This window comes from Poecile atricapillus, chromosome 1 (genome assembly GCF_030490865.1).
Source record: "Poecile atricapillus isolate bPoeAtr1 chromosome 1, bPoeAtr1.hap1, whole genome shotgun sequence".
In the NCBI taxonomy this organism is placed as follows: Eukaryota; Metazoa; Chordata; class Aves; order Passeriformes; family Paridae; genus Poecile; species Poecile atricapillus.
This window is the reverse complement of record NC_081249.1, coordinates 167,207,983-167,221,685: the sequence shown is the minus strand read 5'-3', so window position 1 is coordinate 167,221,685 and position 13,703 is coordinate 167,207,983. Positions and strand designations below refer to the sequence as shown.

General features: G+C 40.8%; 1 protein-coding gene across 1 annotated transcript in view; it reads right to left on the bottom strand.

The window, feature by feature from the left end:
• Window positions 1-1,515: 1,515 nt before the first annotated feature.
• Window positions 1,516-13,703, bottom strand: part of TUNAR (TCL1 upstream neural differentiation-associated RNA) — a 28,912-nt gene continuing 16,724 nt past the window's right edge. Inside the window, exon 2 of the mRNA XM_058851579.1 lies at window positions 1,516-2,413. Within this exon, the coding sequence (XP_058707562.1) occupies window positions 2,228-2,413 (186 nt within the window). The 3' untranslated portion in view covers window positions 1,516-2,227. The remainder of the gene's footprint in view (window positions 2,414-13,703) is intronic.

Sequence of the window (13,703 nt, the reverse complement as noted above, 5' to 3'; positions counted from 1 at the left end):
GAAGTATCTGCAGAAAAGATCCTGGCTGAAGTTAGACTGGTGCCTGGAGCATGTGCAGGTGCTCAAAGCCACAGGCTGTGAGCAGCAGTAGTTTTAACAGAAGAAAAAATGCCTTGTAGAGTAAAATATATTTTAGCCATCGGGATGATCAAAAAGCAGAGTTTACCGATTCCTTAGAATTATCAATAAATAACTATAAATTTAAAAACAAGATCACCTTCACTGAGCTACACTTTCCTGCACCACTGTTTCTTGTCTTTTCTGAGACCTGCAGCTCTACCAGCACTGTGCAAACACAAATGTTTCTTCAGCCATGCTGGCATGCATGGCACTGGTTTTCTGTTCTGTTTTCTACTTTAAATCTCTGCTCATTTTCTCACCTCTCTCACCCTGTCATGCTTTCATTAACACGAGATTATTTTTGCTCTGCTTTCCTTCAGTCTTCGTATCTGGTTTCATTGTAATTTATTTCCTGATCTTTTTTCTACTCTTAATGGTTTTGTAATTGACTGTATGATACCATAAGAGACTAAACACCTCTGTTTGTAAGAGGTGCCCCTCAGGATTTTCCAGGCTTTCTTTTATATCCTTCATTGAAATTCTGTAATTCTGAGATCATTCCTAGACCCTGGAAAATGGTGAAAAACTCATTATTGATTCCAGAGGGACAGGTCTGATCACTGAAATTAATGAGACTCCAGGGTCAAAATTTTCACAGCTCTAGCTGGCTTCAGTACCAATCCTCCTTGTGCATCTGAGGACACAATCCAAACCACAAGTCAGTAAACAATTAATTGACCTATTTTTTAAGAGGCTATATCAGTTAGTGGGCAATGTACTTAGGCAGCTTGAGGCAGAATTGAGGTCTCATTTTTTTAATGCTTCATATATTTATAGGTACTGAACTCTGAAGAAAAATGGTGATCATCATCACTGTACATTCCTGTCAAAAACACAAGTCAGAGAATTTCACTGCACCAACTCAGTTAAAGCACATGTCAGAGAAGCATAAAGGGTTAATGATCCTCACATTTAAAATACACCCCATATTTACAGTCTGGATTTCATTCAAGCCCCTCGCTATAGGCTCTATAAATTTCTCTTTCCAACTGTATAAAACTCTGCTCACTTCTCTCAGCACAAGTACTTAGAGAGCATGACCAGATTCTGAAAGCCATAAATTCTATGAATTTTGCAGTATTTTGTGAGATGCTTCAGTATTGCTTTCATTTGCTTTTTCATTTTTTAACTATAAATAGAGCCTTCTTTCTGCAACCAGTCTCCAAAGGTCACCTTAAAATGTTTTGCTATTTCCCATATTAAGCAGCAATGCTTTTCAGCTGACATTCCAACTTCAAGTCATGCATGTGAGCATGATGTGAGCTTGCTTCAGACCTCAGTGAGAGGGCTGCAAACAAGACTGCTGTATAATTGCTGAGAAAAATAACATCCATTGTCAAAAGGGGCACTTCATCAAACAAAATTTAGCTGCATGAATACAAGTGTCTCCAAATATTTGGTTCATGCTAAAAATATAGCACATTTATTAAAAATATATATTTATAAACATTGGTATGAACAGACACAGATGTTAAGCAAATGAGAAAGGAAAAATAACCATGTAATGTATTTCTCCCAACATTTTATCAGGTTTAGGCAGACCTTGCTCAATGGAATTGTTTTTTTCATGATTGCACCATATGTTCATTCTAAATAAAAAGCTTGTCAGATTCAATGTAAGTAAAAGCAAAAACCAAGAGAAAAAACCATTTGACCTAACAGACACGTGATCTGTGCTATGAAGCTATCTTTGAGTTCAATCTTTGCGGGTATACAGCATACATTTCTAATTATATATAGTGTACAGTTTCTTTTCCTTTTTTCCCTTTTTTTTTTCTTTTCCTTTTTTTTATTTTTGTTGTGTTAAAACAACATATCCCTGGTGGATTTCTTCAAAGCTACAACTTACATAACTGCAGTCATTCTCCCCCAAACTGAAAACCAAACCGAAAAGGAGAGGGCAGGAGAGAAGAGTTAAGCTTATTACTGTGTGAAAAAGTCTTGTTAAATTAATTGTGCTTCAGTCTTCGCTGCCTTCAGGCAGTGCTTTTATGATGTGTTAATATAATACAGAGTCAATTCTGATTAAAGAACTTGTCAATAGTCAGCAATGTTTGTTGTCACTCTTAATGGCTGTTTTATCTGGTCTATTTGCATGCCTTCTAGTTTACAACGTTGTATAAATATACACAAAAATGATCACAATGAGGTTCAGAATTGTCCCAATAATTCCAAGCATTGCCAAGATGGTTTCTTCTTTGCTTTCCTTTTCTTGACTGCCTTTATCTTCTTCATTTCCACTAGTGATTACCATCTTGGTGGCCAGTTTCTTTATCTTCCCCTTCAGAATAACCTAGATTTAGGAACAAAAACATCAAAATGGATTATTAGTTGGAGTATAGAAATTCATATTAATAGTGGAGCCAACGGTAGAATTTTTTCACCATAACACATTTTATTAAAAATTCACTTGAAAAAGATTAGTATTTCTATTAGCTATTTAGTAAATTGAAATTATAGTTTGGCTATCCTGTGGTTTACTTATAACCCTCTGCTTACATGCCAGCAATTACTCCTAGCACACATAACTCAGCTGCTATATCATTACAAAACTGGTCAGAAAAGTACCATGAGGTGTGACTCCTCCAGCATCAGCGGGGACTTTGCCTGCACTGGGACTGCAGGAGATCATCTTGCCACGCTGTGGACACCCCATATTTACACTTCAGAACCAAGAAGAGAGGGAAATAAAACTGGGAAGACCTTGCCTCTTTTTTACTAGGAAAAAATCATTAAAGAGAAAGGCATTTTGTCTCCCAATGAAAAGGAAGACAGCAGTGACTGCTTAATAAATAATTCAAAATAAAAGCAAAACCAAAATAACATCCATCTTGGCTTTTATTTTCCTCGTTCTTAATGTACGATGAAAAGTTACTTGCAGTGCAGTGAGCTGAAATGTATTGATCTGCCTGCAGGGAGAATACAGCCATTTCCCAAGCAACAGCCCCAGCCTAAAAAAAGAAGATTCTTCAAATGTGGGATGAGCCCTGATCCCTGACTCCCAGCACAGCTGAAGTCACAAACAAAGAAGCTCCCTTGGTCTTCCCACAATGGGTAAACATCTGATTGTTCAAATTAGAAATGGATAAATTCTTATCTGTGTTTATCTAACACTGCACATTTTAATCACATGGGCAAAACAGAGTGTCCCAGAAAACTGAAAAAGGTTGGCTGGTCTCCCAGTGCCAAGTGATCTGCCAAGATCTGGGTTCAGGCAAAGCCCTGCTGCTGTCTTCCAAGCTACAAACCGTATCCCCTTGTATTTCTGCAGTAGAAAGCAGATTGACTGGGACCAAACAAAAAATTGTTCCCCAATAGCTCCTGTCTAAAAGAGAGATTTGATTTGGTCCTTTAGTGGACCCTCATTCTTCCCTCCACTAACTCACAGAGCAAAAGCAGTACCTCCCAGGCAGTGCACATGTTCATGGTGGTGAGGGCTCCCCAAGAACTGACCACCACCTCTGTGAGCAGATCCCCTCCAGCAGCTATCATCCTGACCTGCAGCTCCTCTGAGCTGCTCCTGCACTGCACAGCTGCAGAGCAGCAGCCAGAGTACTGAAAGGATGGAAAGGACTGGGAGAGGTAAGGAATCCTGCAATGGAGAGACTGAGAGGCAGAACTCAGGATCCAGGAAAAACAACCGGTATTTTTGTCACATCCGCAAGTTGTTCATATATAGGACAGAGAATAACAGCTGGCAACTTCCTAGAAGTGTTTGATTTCCAGCAGGTACAAGTGGTTAGTGGCAAGTAAGGCAGCAATGGGGCTCTGCAGAGGCCTTTGTACTTACACTTGCATTAGCATTTACATGTTTTGTCTTATTGTAACTTTGGATCAGAGGAAAAAATAACAATGGAGTCAGAAACCTGAGAGTATCCACAGCAGACAGTAGTCAGTGAGAGCAGTGGGTACGAAGGAGCAGGGCATCAAACATCAGAGCATGATCATCCAGAAGGTCTTTGGATAACCTGCCCTAGGAAAGCAAAATTTCACAGGCACCAGCCAAACCTCACAGGGATATGCTGTCCCTCTCCAGATTCCCTTCCAGCCCTCAGAAATTTTGTCTCCAATGTTTTTTCAGCCACAGCCATCTCCAGCTCTTCCTGCAGGACCTACCTCTTCTAGCTGCAGAAGGGTTTTGTTGTATTTGCCCCAGCTGGTGTCCAGAGGAGGGTTTGGCTGCCCCTCGTCCTGGTGTGTCCTCCCTATCTTGTTAATTGCCACTGAGCAGTCAGTGGGATCTTTACAAGCAACTTGTCTCTGGGAAATCACAGGAGAGTTCCTACCAGAGCCATTTATGCTAACGTCACAACCTAAGTGCATCCACTCCATGCGGCATCGGACCACAAACCCACATCCCAGGCTATGACACGCAGCCATGACTTCACCCACAGAGCCATGAGTCATTCGGATATTGTGTTATTTTCCCCTTCAGTAACTGGAAGGTTTTCCCTCTGGCCAACTGTTTGCATTTCAGTGTTTATTTGAGAAATCAACTAGGATTACAAATATAGTCTGATAAAATCCCAGGCCTGGAATGCAAGGATTTGAGGGGAGGGTAAAGTTCTTTCTGGCTGGTTCCCACAAGAGCTGAACAATCTTGATTCATCATTCTGGTTCCCACAGAAATATGATCATGCCTAAGCATCTTGTGGGTCAAGCCTTTCTGTCTTGATAAAAGCCAGAGAAGGTACAATTTGACTCTGCATCCCGTGATTTGGGCAGAGTTTCCCATTCACACAAAAAACCCCACAGAGAGTGGTGGAGAGCCACAGCAGTAGCGCCTTTGCTCTGCAGCCACTGGCACTCTTAACTTCGGTACGGTCACCCTGCACCACAAGCACTTGGAAACTCTGATTCCAGGATTAATGTGAACAGAGGCAGCAGCATGGGGGCTCAGACAGTGTCTGATCTCCTGTTATTAACATCCCCATTTTTTTCTTAATAAACTGTGCAGCACGAAGTCAATATCAAATTCTCTCCTGCAGAATGCTAGATCCTAAAATTAACATCAATCTAAAAAATAGCTAAATAATTCACAAACGAAGGAGACATATCATAGACTATTAGATATAAAGACAAAGCCTCTGGCTTAGCAAATCCTTGAGTTGTGAATTTTTTGTAAGCTAAGAAATTATTCTGGGGAAGTACCACCACATCTTTGCCTTATTATTAAAGTCTCTCTCAGGCACCCATTACAGCCGAATGAGAAAGGCAGACGTCCTTGGGCAGCAAAATCTCTTTTCTGAGGTTGTACAATCACATTTTTCCTCTTTGCATGCTGTACTTATTAGCAAGGAGATAGCGGGTGGTTTCAGTTCAGGTGACATGAATCAGATTGCCAGGTTATTTCTGTCCCACTGAGGGGCCTTAACTGAGGGAGAAGTCCTCAGTATGATGCAATGAAATATGCACAGAGAGGCTGGTGGCTGGAACATGATGAGCAACAAGAGGACATCAGCAGGTGAAGGTTTACACATGGGCTGATGCTCAATGTGATTTGTTGGAGGTTGTCTCTATGTGCCCATGTGCTGTATTTGGCTCACGCTATGGTGCATCCTGGGACTGCATAAACTGCATCTTTTTTGGATGAAACTATACCCAAAAAAAGTGCTTTCAGCCCATGGCAGTAGGCATCCAGACAAAAGCTGGTGTGAAGTAAAACCCCCAAAACATACACAGTGTGGGCACTGGCAGCACAGGTTTCCCTGGAGGGATTGCTCCAGCGGGTCTGCGCTGCTCGTCGTTTTATACATCGCCGAAGCTACAAGAGAGAGCACACAACGCCTTGGTATAAGAGCAGTTTAACATTCAAACAGGACATGACTGTGACCAAACACAATTATATTAGTACTTTGCCAAATATAGCACTGTTGAAAATAAGGTAGAGCGTTGACTTTGTACAGTGAGGAGACCAGAATCAAAATTACTTCTCCATATGTAAGGATTGACCTTGGGAGAAGAGTAGCTCTCTCCTAATGTCAGACTCAAGCCTTTAACCTTCACAGATCTCATGCTCAGAGTAGAATTTTTGCTGGCTGGGGTTTGTGGGTGTTTTTTGCTTCTGGGGAAATACTTGCTGTCAGTTTTAGTATAATTACCCCACTTAAGAAAATAGAAAAGTTATCTGGATTCCTGGTCACCTTTTCTCAGTCTTTATTATTATCTTCTTAATGAATGAACTTATTTCATTCTTATTACTTATTTCATTTTTTGACATTATTTAATATTTTTATTATTCTTATGACACATTTTTCCTTTTATATTTTTCTGGTGGTACTTCATGCTTGACAGAAACATTCCTTTTCCTTACCCAGAACCACTGCTAGAACTGCTGAGGTAGAAGAGCTAGAGAACACTCAATTTCTCTCTCTCTTTTTTTTTTTTTTTTTTTAATAACTATCTTTCTTATTTAATTACTACCTCATTAGGAAAGCTCTTTCCTGCCACATCAAAATTAATGCCTTTCCTACTTCATTTTGTAAGATTCATCATTAACCTAATATCAGCCTTTGAAAAGATATGTATTCCAAAAGGCTATCCATTAAAAGATAAATATTCTGTGTATTCTGCACTGCACATGGGAGACAAGGACAGTTCAGTGGTTAGGACACTCCTTGCACTATTAATTTCCTTGCACTTTTGCTGACTTCATGTATATCTACAGGAAATCCACTTATTCTCTCTGCTTCAGTTTTTCATCTGTGGGATTTTTTGAAGAATAGGTTATTCAGCCTACAGCAGAAAATGGTCTATAACAAAAGGGAGGCCTCACAAACATTTCCAAAAGAGGAACACGCTAACATGAAAAGTTTTAAATCCAGCTGTGCTATGAAATATACCCACTCCCATCTCCCCAAACCTGGGGAACATGATGCACATCACTGCCATTGCCAACAGCAATTTCTAAAATAAAGAATTTTTTAGAAAAGCATTTCTAGCAGAAGATCTCTTTGCATCTCTTCACTCAGCCTGACTGATCTAAAGGTGATGGCTTGATGGCAGGGCTTTGGAAAAAGCAGTAGCAAGTGCATGTTTGAGAATTTACTGCAGTATGTTTGTCACATCAAAGATACAAAACACATCCCTCACAAAGCACCTGCCCTGACATATCTGACAGTTTTTGAATATGCTGGCACCTTGACTTGATCTTGAAAAAGTTTGGTAATATTAAATCATTTCTCCTCTAAGTTATTATTTATGAGCTCCCTAAAGAGGCTGTGAGTGGAGGGCCCAGCCAGAAGAATCTGAGCTCCTGGGAGCTCAGAGAAGTGGAGGATCATCCAGGCTCTCCCAGGGGCCCTCAATGCTCCTCCTGATCAGCCCTGTGCTGTCATGTATTATCTGGCACCTCAAAAAACAACAATGGAAGCTTCTGAAAACCTCCCAGGGTCAGATGCTCAGCTGGTACAAAGCAGACTTCCTCCCCCACTTCAGCTCAGCCACCTCCATTTACATCAGTTGAGGATATGGCTCTTTGTTTTCAATCTACCTTGAATATCAGTGAGCACAAATTTTGTATTCTTAATCCATAATCACAGACAATCACCAGCTAAATTGTTTTGATATTTAAACTTGTTTACAGTCCCCAGGCTATTAGTTGTGATGACACATTAAGAGATAAGAGAGCTTTAATTTTCTGAGGATAGTTCCACCCTCTGGGGATAAGAAAAACAGCGGAAACTTGTTTTGATTAGCAAACTGAAGAGGGCACAGAAATCATACAAAGCAGAGTGTGAGTTCAGATGCTGCTGGAGCTGACACCTTCCCTTATCTCACAAACAAGTGCTCGAATTACCAAACAGGGAGGCGAGGATTTAACCTAACTTGAACATCACAGCCAAATGCAGTTTTGTTCCTTTCCTCCTAATAAGCACTTCCAACCTCTTTTTCCTCCAAGGGCAAACTTGGGAAGTTGGGTGCTTGGCTTAAATCCTGGACAGTCCCCAGGCAAGATGCTGAGCACGGCATTAAGTGCTGCTGCTTGTGATGTGCAGGAGGAAGGCATGCTTGGCACACACATTTGTGCTTGTTTGCTGTTCTTTTTCTAGGGATTACATTGTCACACTCTCACTTCTGTGACGACTTTGTATCTGCTCTTGCTCCTTGTGCTGTTTTTACTGGACAGTCCTCTCCTAAACTCCAGTAACACAGAATGCTGTCAGCTATCAGCCAAGATCCTGCTCAGAGAAGCACTGGTAGGTGCAGGGAATCACATTTGCATTTATTCTTAGAGTTTGGTTTCAGGGAACAGAAAGGCGTCATGTAAATGCAAGATAAGGCCAAGAGAAGCTCTGGGGTTATAAGAAGCTTGACTAAAAGCTCATCCAGACACAGCAGTGTGCACAGGCAGTGCACAGTATGTATGAACAGCAGAGGAATCAAAATGGAATGAGCAGAAATTAATAAACAGTAGAAATCAGTATACCCAAAAGAAGCAAAGACCTGCCATAAGAGAAGGGAGAGAGGAAACTAGGAAAGGTGCCCATGGGGAGGTCTTTCATTAGAGAAAAAATGATCAGAAGGAACAGGAATATGAGCCAGGTTCAATAACACTCCCCAGCAGTGAGCAGAGAGACCAGTGCCTAAAGCAAAGGGATGTCTCAGCGGAGAGAGGACACAAGCACTTATGTAGTCCTCAAGCAGGAAAATAAACCCACATCAGACTGCTGCTATGCTGCAGGTTTTAGTCAGTGGGAAATACTTGCTATTTATAGCACTCCAGTCAGGATATTTCCAAAGGTCTCAGCAACGTGAGACCCCCTCTAGAACAGAGGGAAGCACTCAGCAGCAAAGAAGTTACTCTGAGAGGGCAGAATTTAAATAAGTAATGTATCACAGGGCTCATCCTGCTCTCCACGTTGGGTCTGATCCAGTTTGTTCTGGCAGCAGTTTTTGTCCCCCAGGCAGCTTAGAACTCAGGGGAGGAAAAGGACTTGCAGCCAGTTTTACAGTTCTTCCTTCTCCTTGTTTATGTCTCTAGGACTACTCACAGCTGAGATATGCTCAGGATACCTAAGCTCTATTGTAAACCATTTGAATATTTTCCATACAAATAATCTTATTTTAGAAACAAAGCTACAATCCATAGCAGAATAATGACCCTCAATGGTCCACTATGCAGGCAGTGCTATCCCCAGACTCACTGAGAGCCTTTGCTTCCTCCACCTACAGCAAGGCTCTCCATGGCAGGGTTCATAAGGCTTCTCAAGTCCTAGTTTCCCAGATTGTGGAAGAAACAAACCTGACCAAAGGGAGACCAAATTACCCTTTAACCCACAGTCCTTTCCCTTTTGGTATGAGATGCACTGTGAAGAATGAATTGTTACAGATCATAATTAAGAGTCTATATAAAACACAACTGGAGGAAGCATTTGTGATTTAAAGTCCAAATTTAAGAAGTCCAGAGGTTACTAATTTTCTGGTTCAGCCTAAAGAGTGGTGAAAATTCAGTGTGTTTTTGTTTGGTTTAGACTGGCCTATTTTGTGTTCACAGCCCCGTTTCTTGATACACAGCACTTTGCTTGGTTCCTCAGTTCTAATGTGCAGAAGCAGAAGCATTTGACTCTCAGTGCTACTGTAGCACACACTTGCCATTTTCCTCCGTTTAAATGCTCATTATTTCTTTCCAGACTTTTAGATTTCCACAGTAATACTTGTGCAAGTATTGCCCAGTTTTATTAGAAAAAGTCAGATGGTCCAACTTCTGCTTCTGTTTGTTGCTCACATAGAGGAAAATTAAATTCTGGCTTGTTGGAAGTTAGTGACAATATTCTCTCACATTCACTGCAATCAGACTTCATGGGCTGCCTTTAGCAGGCAACAAGAAAGTCTTTAAGATGAATAAATATGAATTTGGTTGAATAAATGAAAAGCAAGGAACAACTTTATCCCAGGAGTAGTCAGTAGTTAAATCAGTGCATGAATGCAGCTATTTTTAGTAGCATCTTCTTCTTATTCTTTGACTTTGGTATCCAGTATAGTTTATTTTCTGTTTTAATATTTTGCAATCTAGACTTTTCAGAGAACCTGCCACTATAGTGTCCTCTAGCAATGAGATCAAAAGATAATTAAGGGACTTCTGAAAAAGTATCTACTTGTTATTTTTCATTCCTCATTAGGCAATTTGGAACCAAATGAGTAATTAGCTTTTATTCTTTAGGCCACCTAGAATGCTGTAAGTTTCTTATCATATCCACGTAGCCATTTTTTTAGCTGACTTTACAGAGGCTATTCCATGCTTTTGGTTATTTTCTTGCCTTTCTCTCTGACAATGAAGGAGTTTTAAGCAGCAGATGGCAAAACCTTTCTGGGCTTCAGGTATTAATGTCCAGGCTGTGACCTGAAGATGTACTGTACTCCAAAGATTTTGTCATTTACACATATCAAGGTTGGCAGAAAGGACATTTTCATGGAAAGAGGGGAGAGGGGAGAGGGGAGAGGAGAGAGGGGAGAGAAGAGAGGAGACTCGAGGAGAGGAGACTCAAGGGGAGGAGACTCGAGGAGAGGAGACTCGAGGAGAGGAGACTCAAGGGGAGGAGACTCGAGGAGAGGAGACTCGAGGAGAGGAGACTCGAGGAGAGGAGACTCGAGGAGAGGAGACTCGAGGAGAGGAGACTCGAGGAGACTCGAGGAGAGGAGAGGAGACTCGAGGAGAGGAGAGGAGAGGAGAGGAGAGGAGACTCGAGGAGAGGAGAGGAGAGGAGAGGAGAGGAGAGGAGAGGAGAGGAGAGGAGAGGAGAGGAGACTCGACTCGAGGAGAGGAGACTCGAGGAGAGGAGAGGAGACTCGAGGAGACTCGAGGAGACTCGAGGAGAGGAGACTCGAGGAGACTCGAGGAGAGGAGACTCGAGGAGAGGAGAGGAGAGGAGAGGAGAGGAGAGGAGAGGAGAGGAGAGGAGAGGAGAGGAGAGGAGAGGAGAGGAGAGGAGAGGAGAGGAGACTAATATTTCTCCCTACCACACACCAGAAATTATGATAAAAGATTTAAAGTTTGAAGCCAGAGCTCTCTCTTCCAGTCTTTTGCCCATCGTTCCTGAGGTTAGCAAAGCAGAGCAGTAAAAATCTACCATGAGTGCATCTGCTGAATTTACATGCTGAAAAGTTCAGATATATTAAAATAAACAAACAAACAAACAAACAAACAAACAAATAAATAAATAAACAAAAAAAAATCTGTAGGAAGTCCTCAAATTTGAAACTTTTTTCCCCAGATAAAAGTAGTATTAGCTGAAAAGGCTTTGTGAAAGAATGAGATGCTAAAGTATTACTATAATTTCAGACCTATTTTTCTATTTCAAGGGCATCTCCAGGCTTCTCGTTTAGGAGCAAAAATACATTGAAGCCATGTACAAGGAAAAAATGCAATATCCAAGTCTCAGAGAAAGACAGGTCTCCGTTATCTGCCAGAAGGCACATAACCTCTGTCATAAGCAATTTGAAGATCTGCCCTCACCACTGCATGTTGGAATGGAAACCGAGCTGCTTCAAAGACATTTAAGAAATATTAAGAGAAGGGAAAGTGACATAAATTTATATTAATTTGTTGCTATATAGTATCTCCAAGTTCAGCCAAGGCCAGAAGATAATTTGGCCTGTAATGGATCAAACTATTAGCTCAGATGTGTGACCCCTCCTTACAAAACAAATGTGCACCAGAAGAGCATTCAGAAGCCTGAGGGATATAGAAGTAGAATTTCTCTTGGAAAGAGCCTTTAGAGTGTAGGTAATACAACAATCTATAAAGCCTAAAATCTCCACTTTTACTTACATCTATAGCTTTATTCCCAAATTGGTTATTAATTATGGCTGCATTAAGGGACACTACAAACAAATTTGACCAACAGACACTTTCTGATTTAGGAGAGTTGTTGTTCATTTTAATAATTTTAAAATTATAACTGTTTGATTTGAAATTGTACTTACCAGCCATTTGTCTCAGGAAAAATATTTTTTTGGAAAAATATCACCTAGTTTTGCTGTTTATAGGAATGATATTTGTAAACCATTTTTTTAATCTATATACAAACCTGACAACCATTTCTGTGAAATATGCAAATATCTTCACTTTGGAGCAAGGACTCTATTTTCAATTTTACTGTGGCTGAGATGGTTTGATATAAGTGATTAAGAAGGTTTTGTGTGTCTGGAAGCATGTTTATTCTTAAGTTACAGGTTTTGTAAAAGAAATTACTTCTCTTGTAATTTTTTTTCCTGTTTAATTACTCTCCTAGCTCAGTGTATTCTTGCCGCACTCTGACAGGTTGAAATGACACCGATAGTTTTCGGTAAGAAAATCTGAACAGCAGAAGGTTTTAATTTTGCTTTTAAAAACAAATTATTTGTGGTTTTTTGTCATTAATTTGCAAAGACCGTCCAAAAATGCCACAATTAAAGGTGATCCAGAAAGAATTCAGCCTCCATCTGTTCATGCATTATCAGGCAGGCTTTAGAAAGCACTAAATTCCAGCTTCGGTCAGAGCAGCATGCGTTTGCCATAGAAGAGGAGAAAAATAAAGCTTTTTCTTGTAGAATGTTTCAATTTCTTTTCATTTGGTCAGAATTTAAAGGTGTCAGGAGAATCTGAGATGAGGAGCAGCAGTCTTTTGTCTGCAAGTCTGAGACGCTGCTCGGAGGACCAGGACAAGTTACTCACACACTGCTTTTCAAATCTGTTCCCCTGGTCTGTGTTTTGGGGAGTCTGCCTTGGGCCTGGGGGCTTGGAATATCTGAAAGTGGCAACTGCTGGCCAGTAGTGTAGGGAAAGGTAATAGGAGCTGCAGGGTGTGCTGCCAGGTCCTCTGAAAAATTTAAATTAGACACCCAAAATTACGGATACTTGTAATCTTGCTCTTTTTTTTGCCTTAGGTTTTCGGCTGTTCTAGGGAGCAATGATACTCAGAACTGCTATTAAGATGCTATAAATGGAAATTAGTCAGTGTTTGCACATGGCAAGGACCCGCACAGTGGAACACCCTGGAATGCCCCAGCGGGACATAATTTTGCCTTCACAGCAGAGCCTGAACTATGCCATGAAAAGAAAATCAAGTATTGAACTCACAAACTGAGTCATTTATTATGCGCACCAAGTGAGGCTTGGATCCTGCGCAAAAATAGTCTGTGACTGATGCACCTGTGCAAGGTGGCAAATTAATGGAGTAGAGACAATTTTGCTTACAGCATTTCTTAGCTTCAAGTGCTGAGCTGTGCAACCTTGATAATGTTCTTTTCACATACTGTTTTGTGTGTAATTATTACCTGTATCAGCCCAAATTTAAAAATAGAGCACTTGCATATTAAATTCCTCTTTTAGGACGCAGTTGCAGCTGACTTTTAAAGGTTCCAGTACCCTGCAACTCACACTGAAGGCTACTGGCACTGTCAACCCCACCCAAACTCTGAAAATTTCCAAGCCTCTTTCAAAGCCCTGGGATGAGCTCTCCAAAACGGAGGCAGTCAAAAATCCCTTGCTACTTGTAAAATATTAAATGTAATAAGATAAAATAGCAGATAATTTGAGGAAGAAGCTAGTTTCTAAAACAAAGTTGTCAAAGTAGGGTAACACTCCAGGCAACCAACTCCCA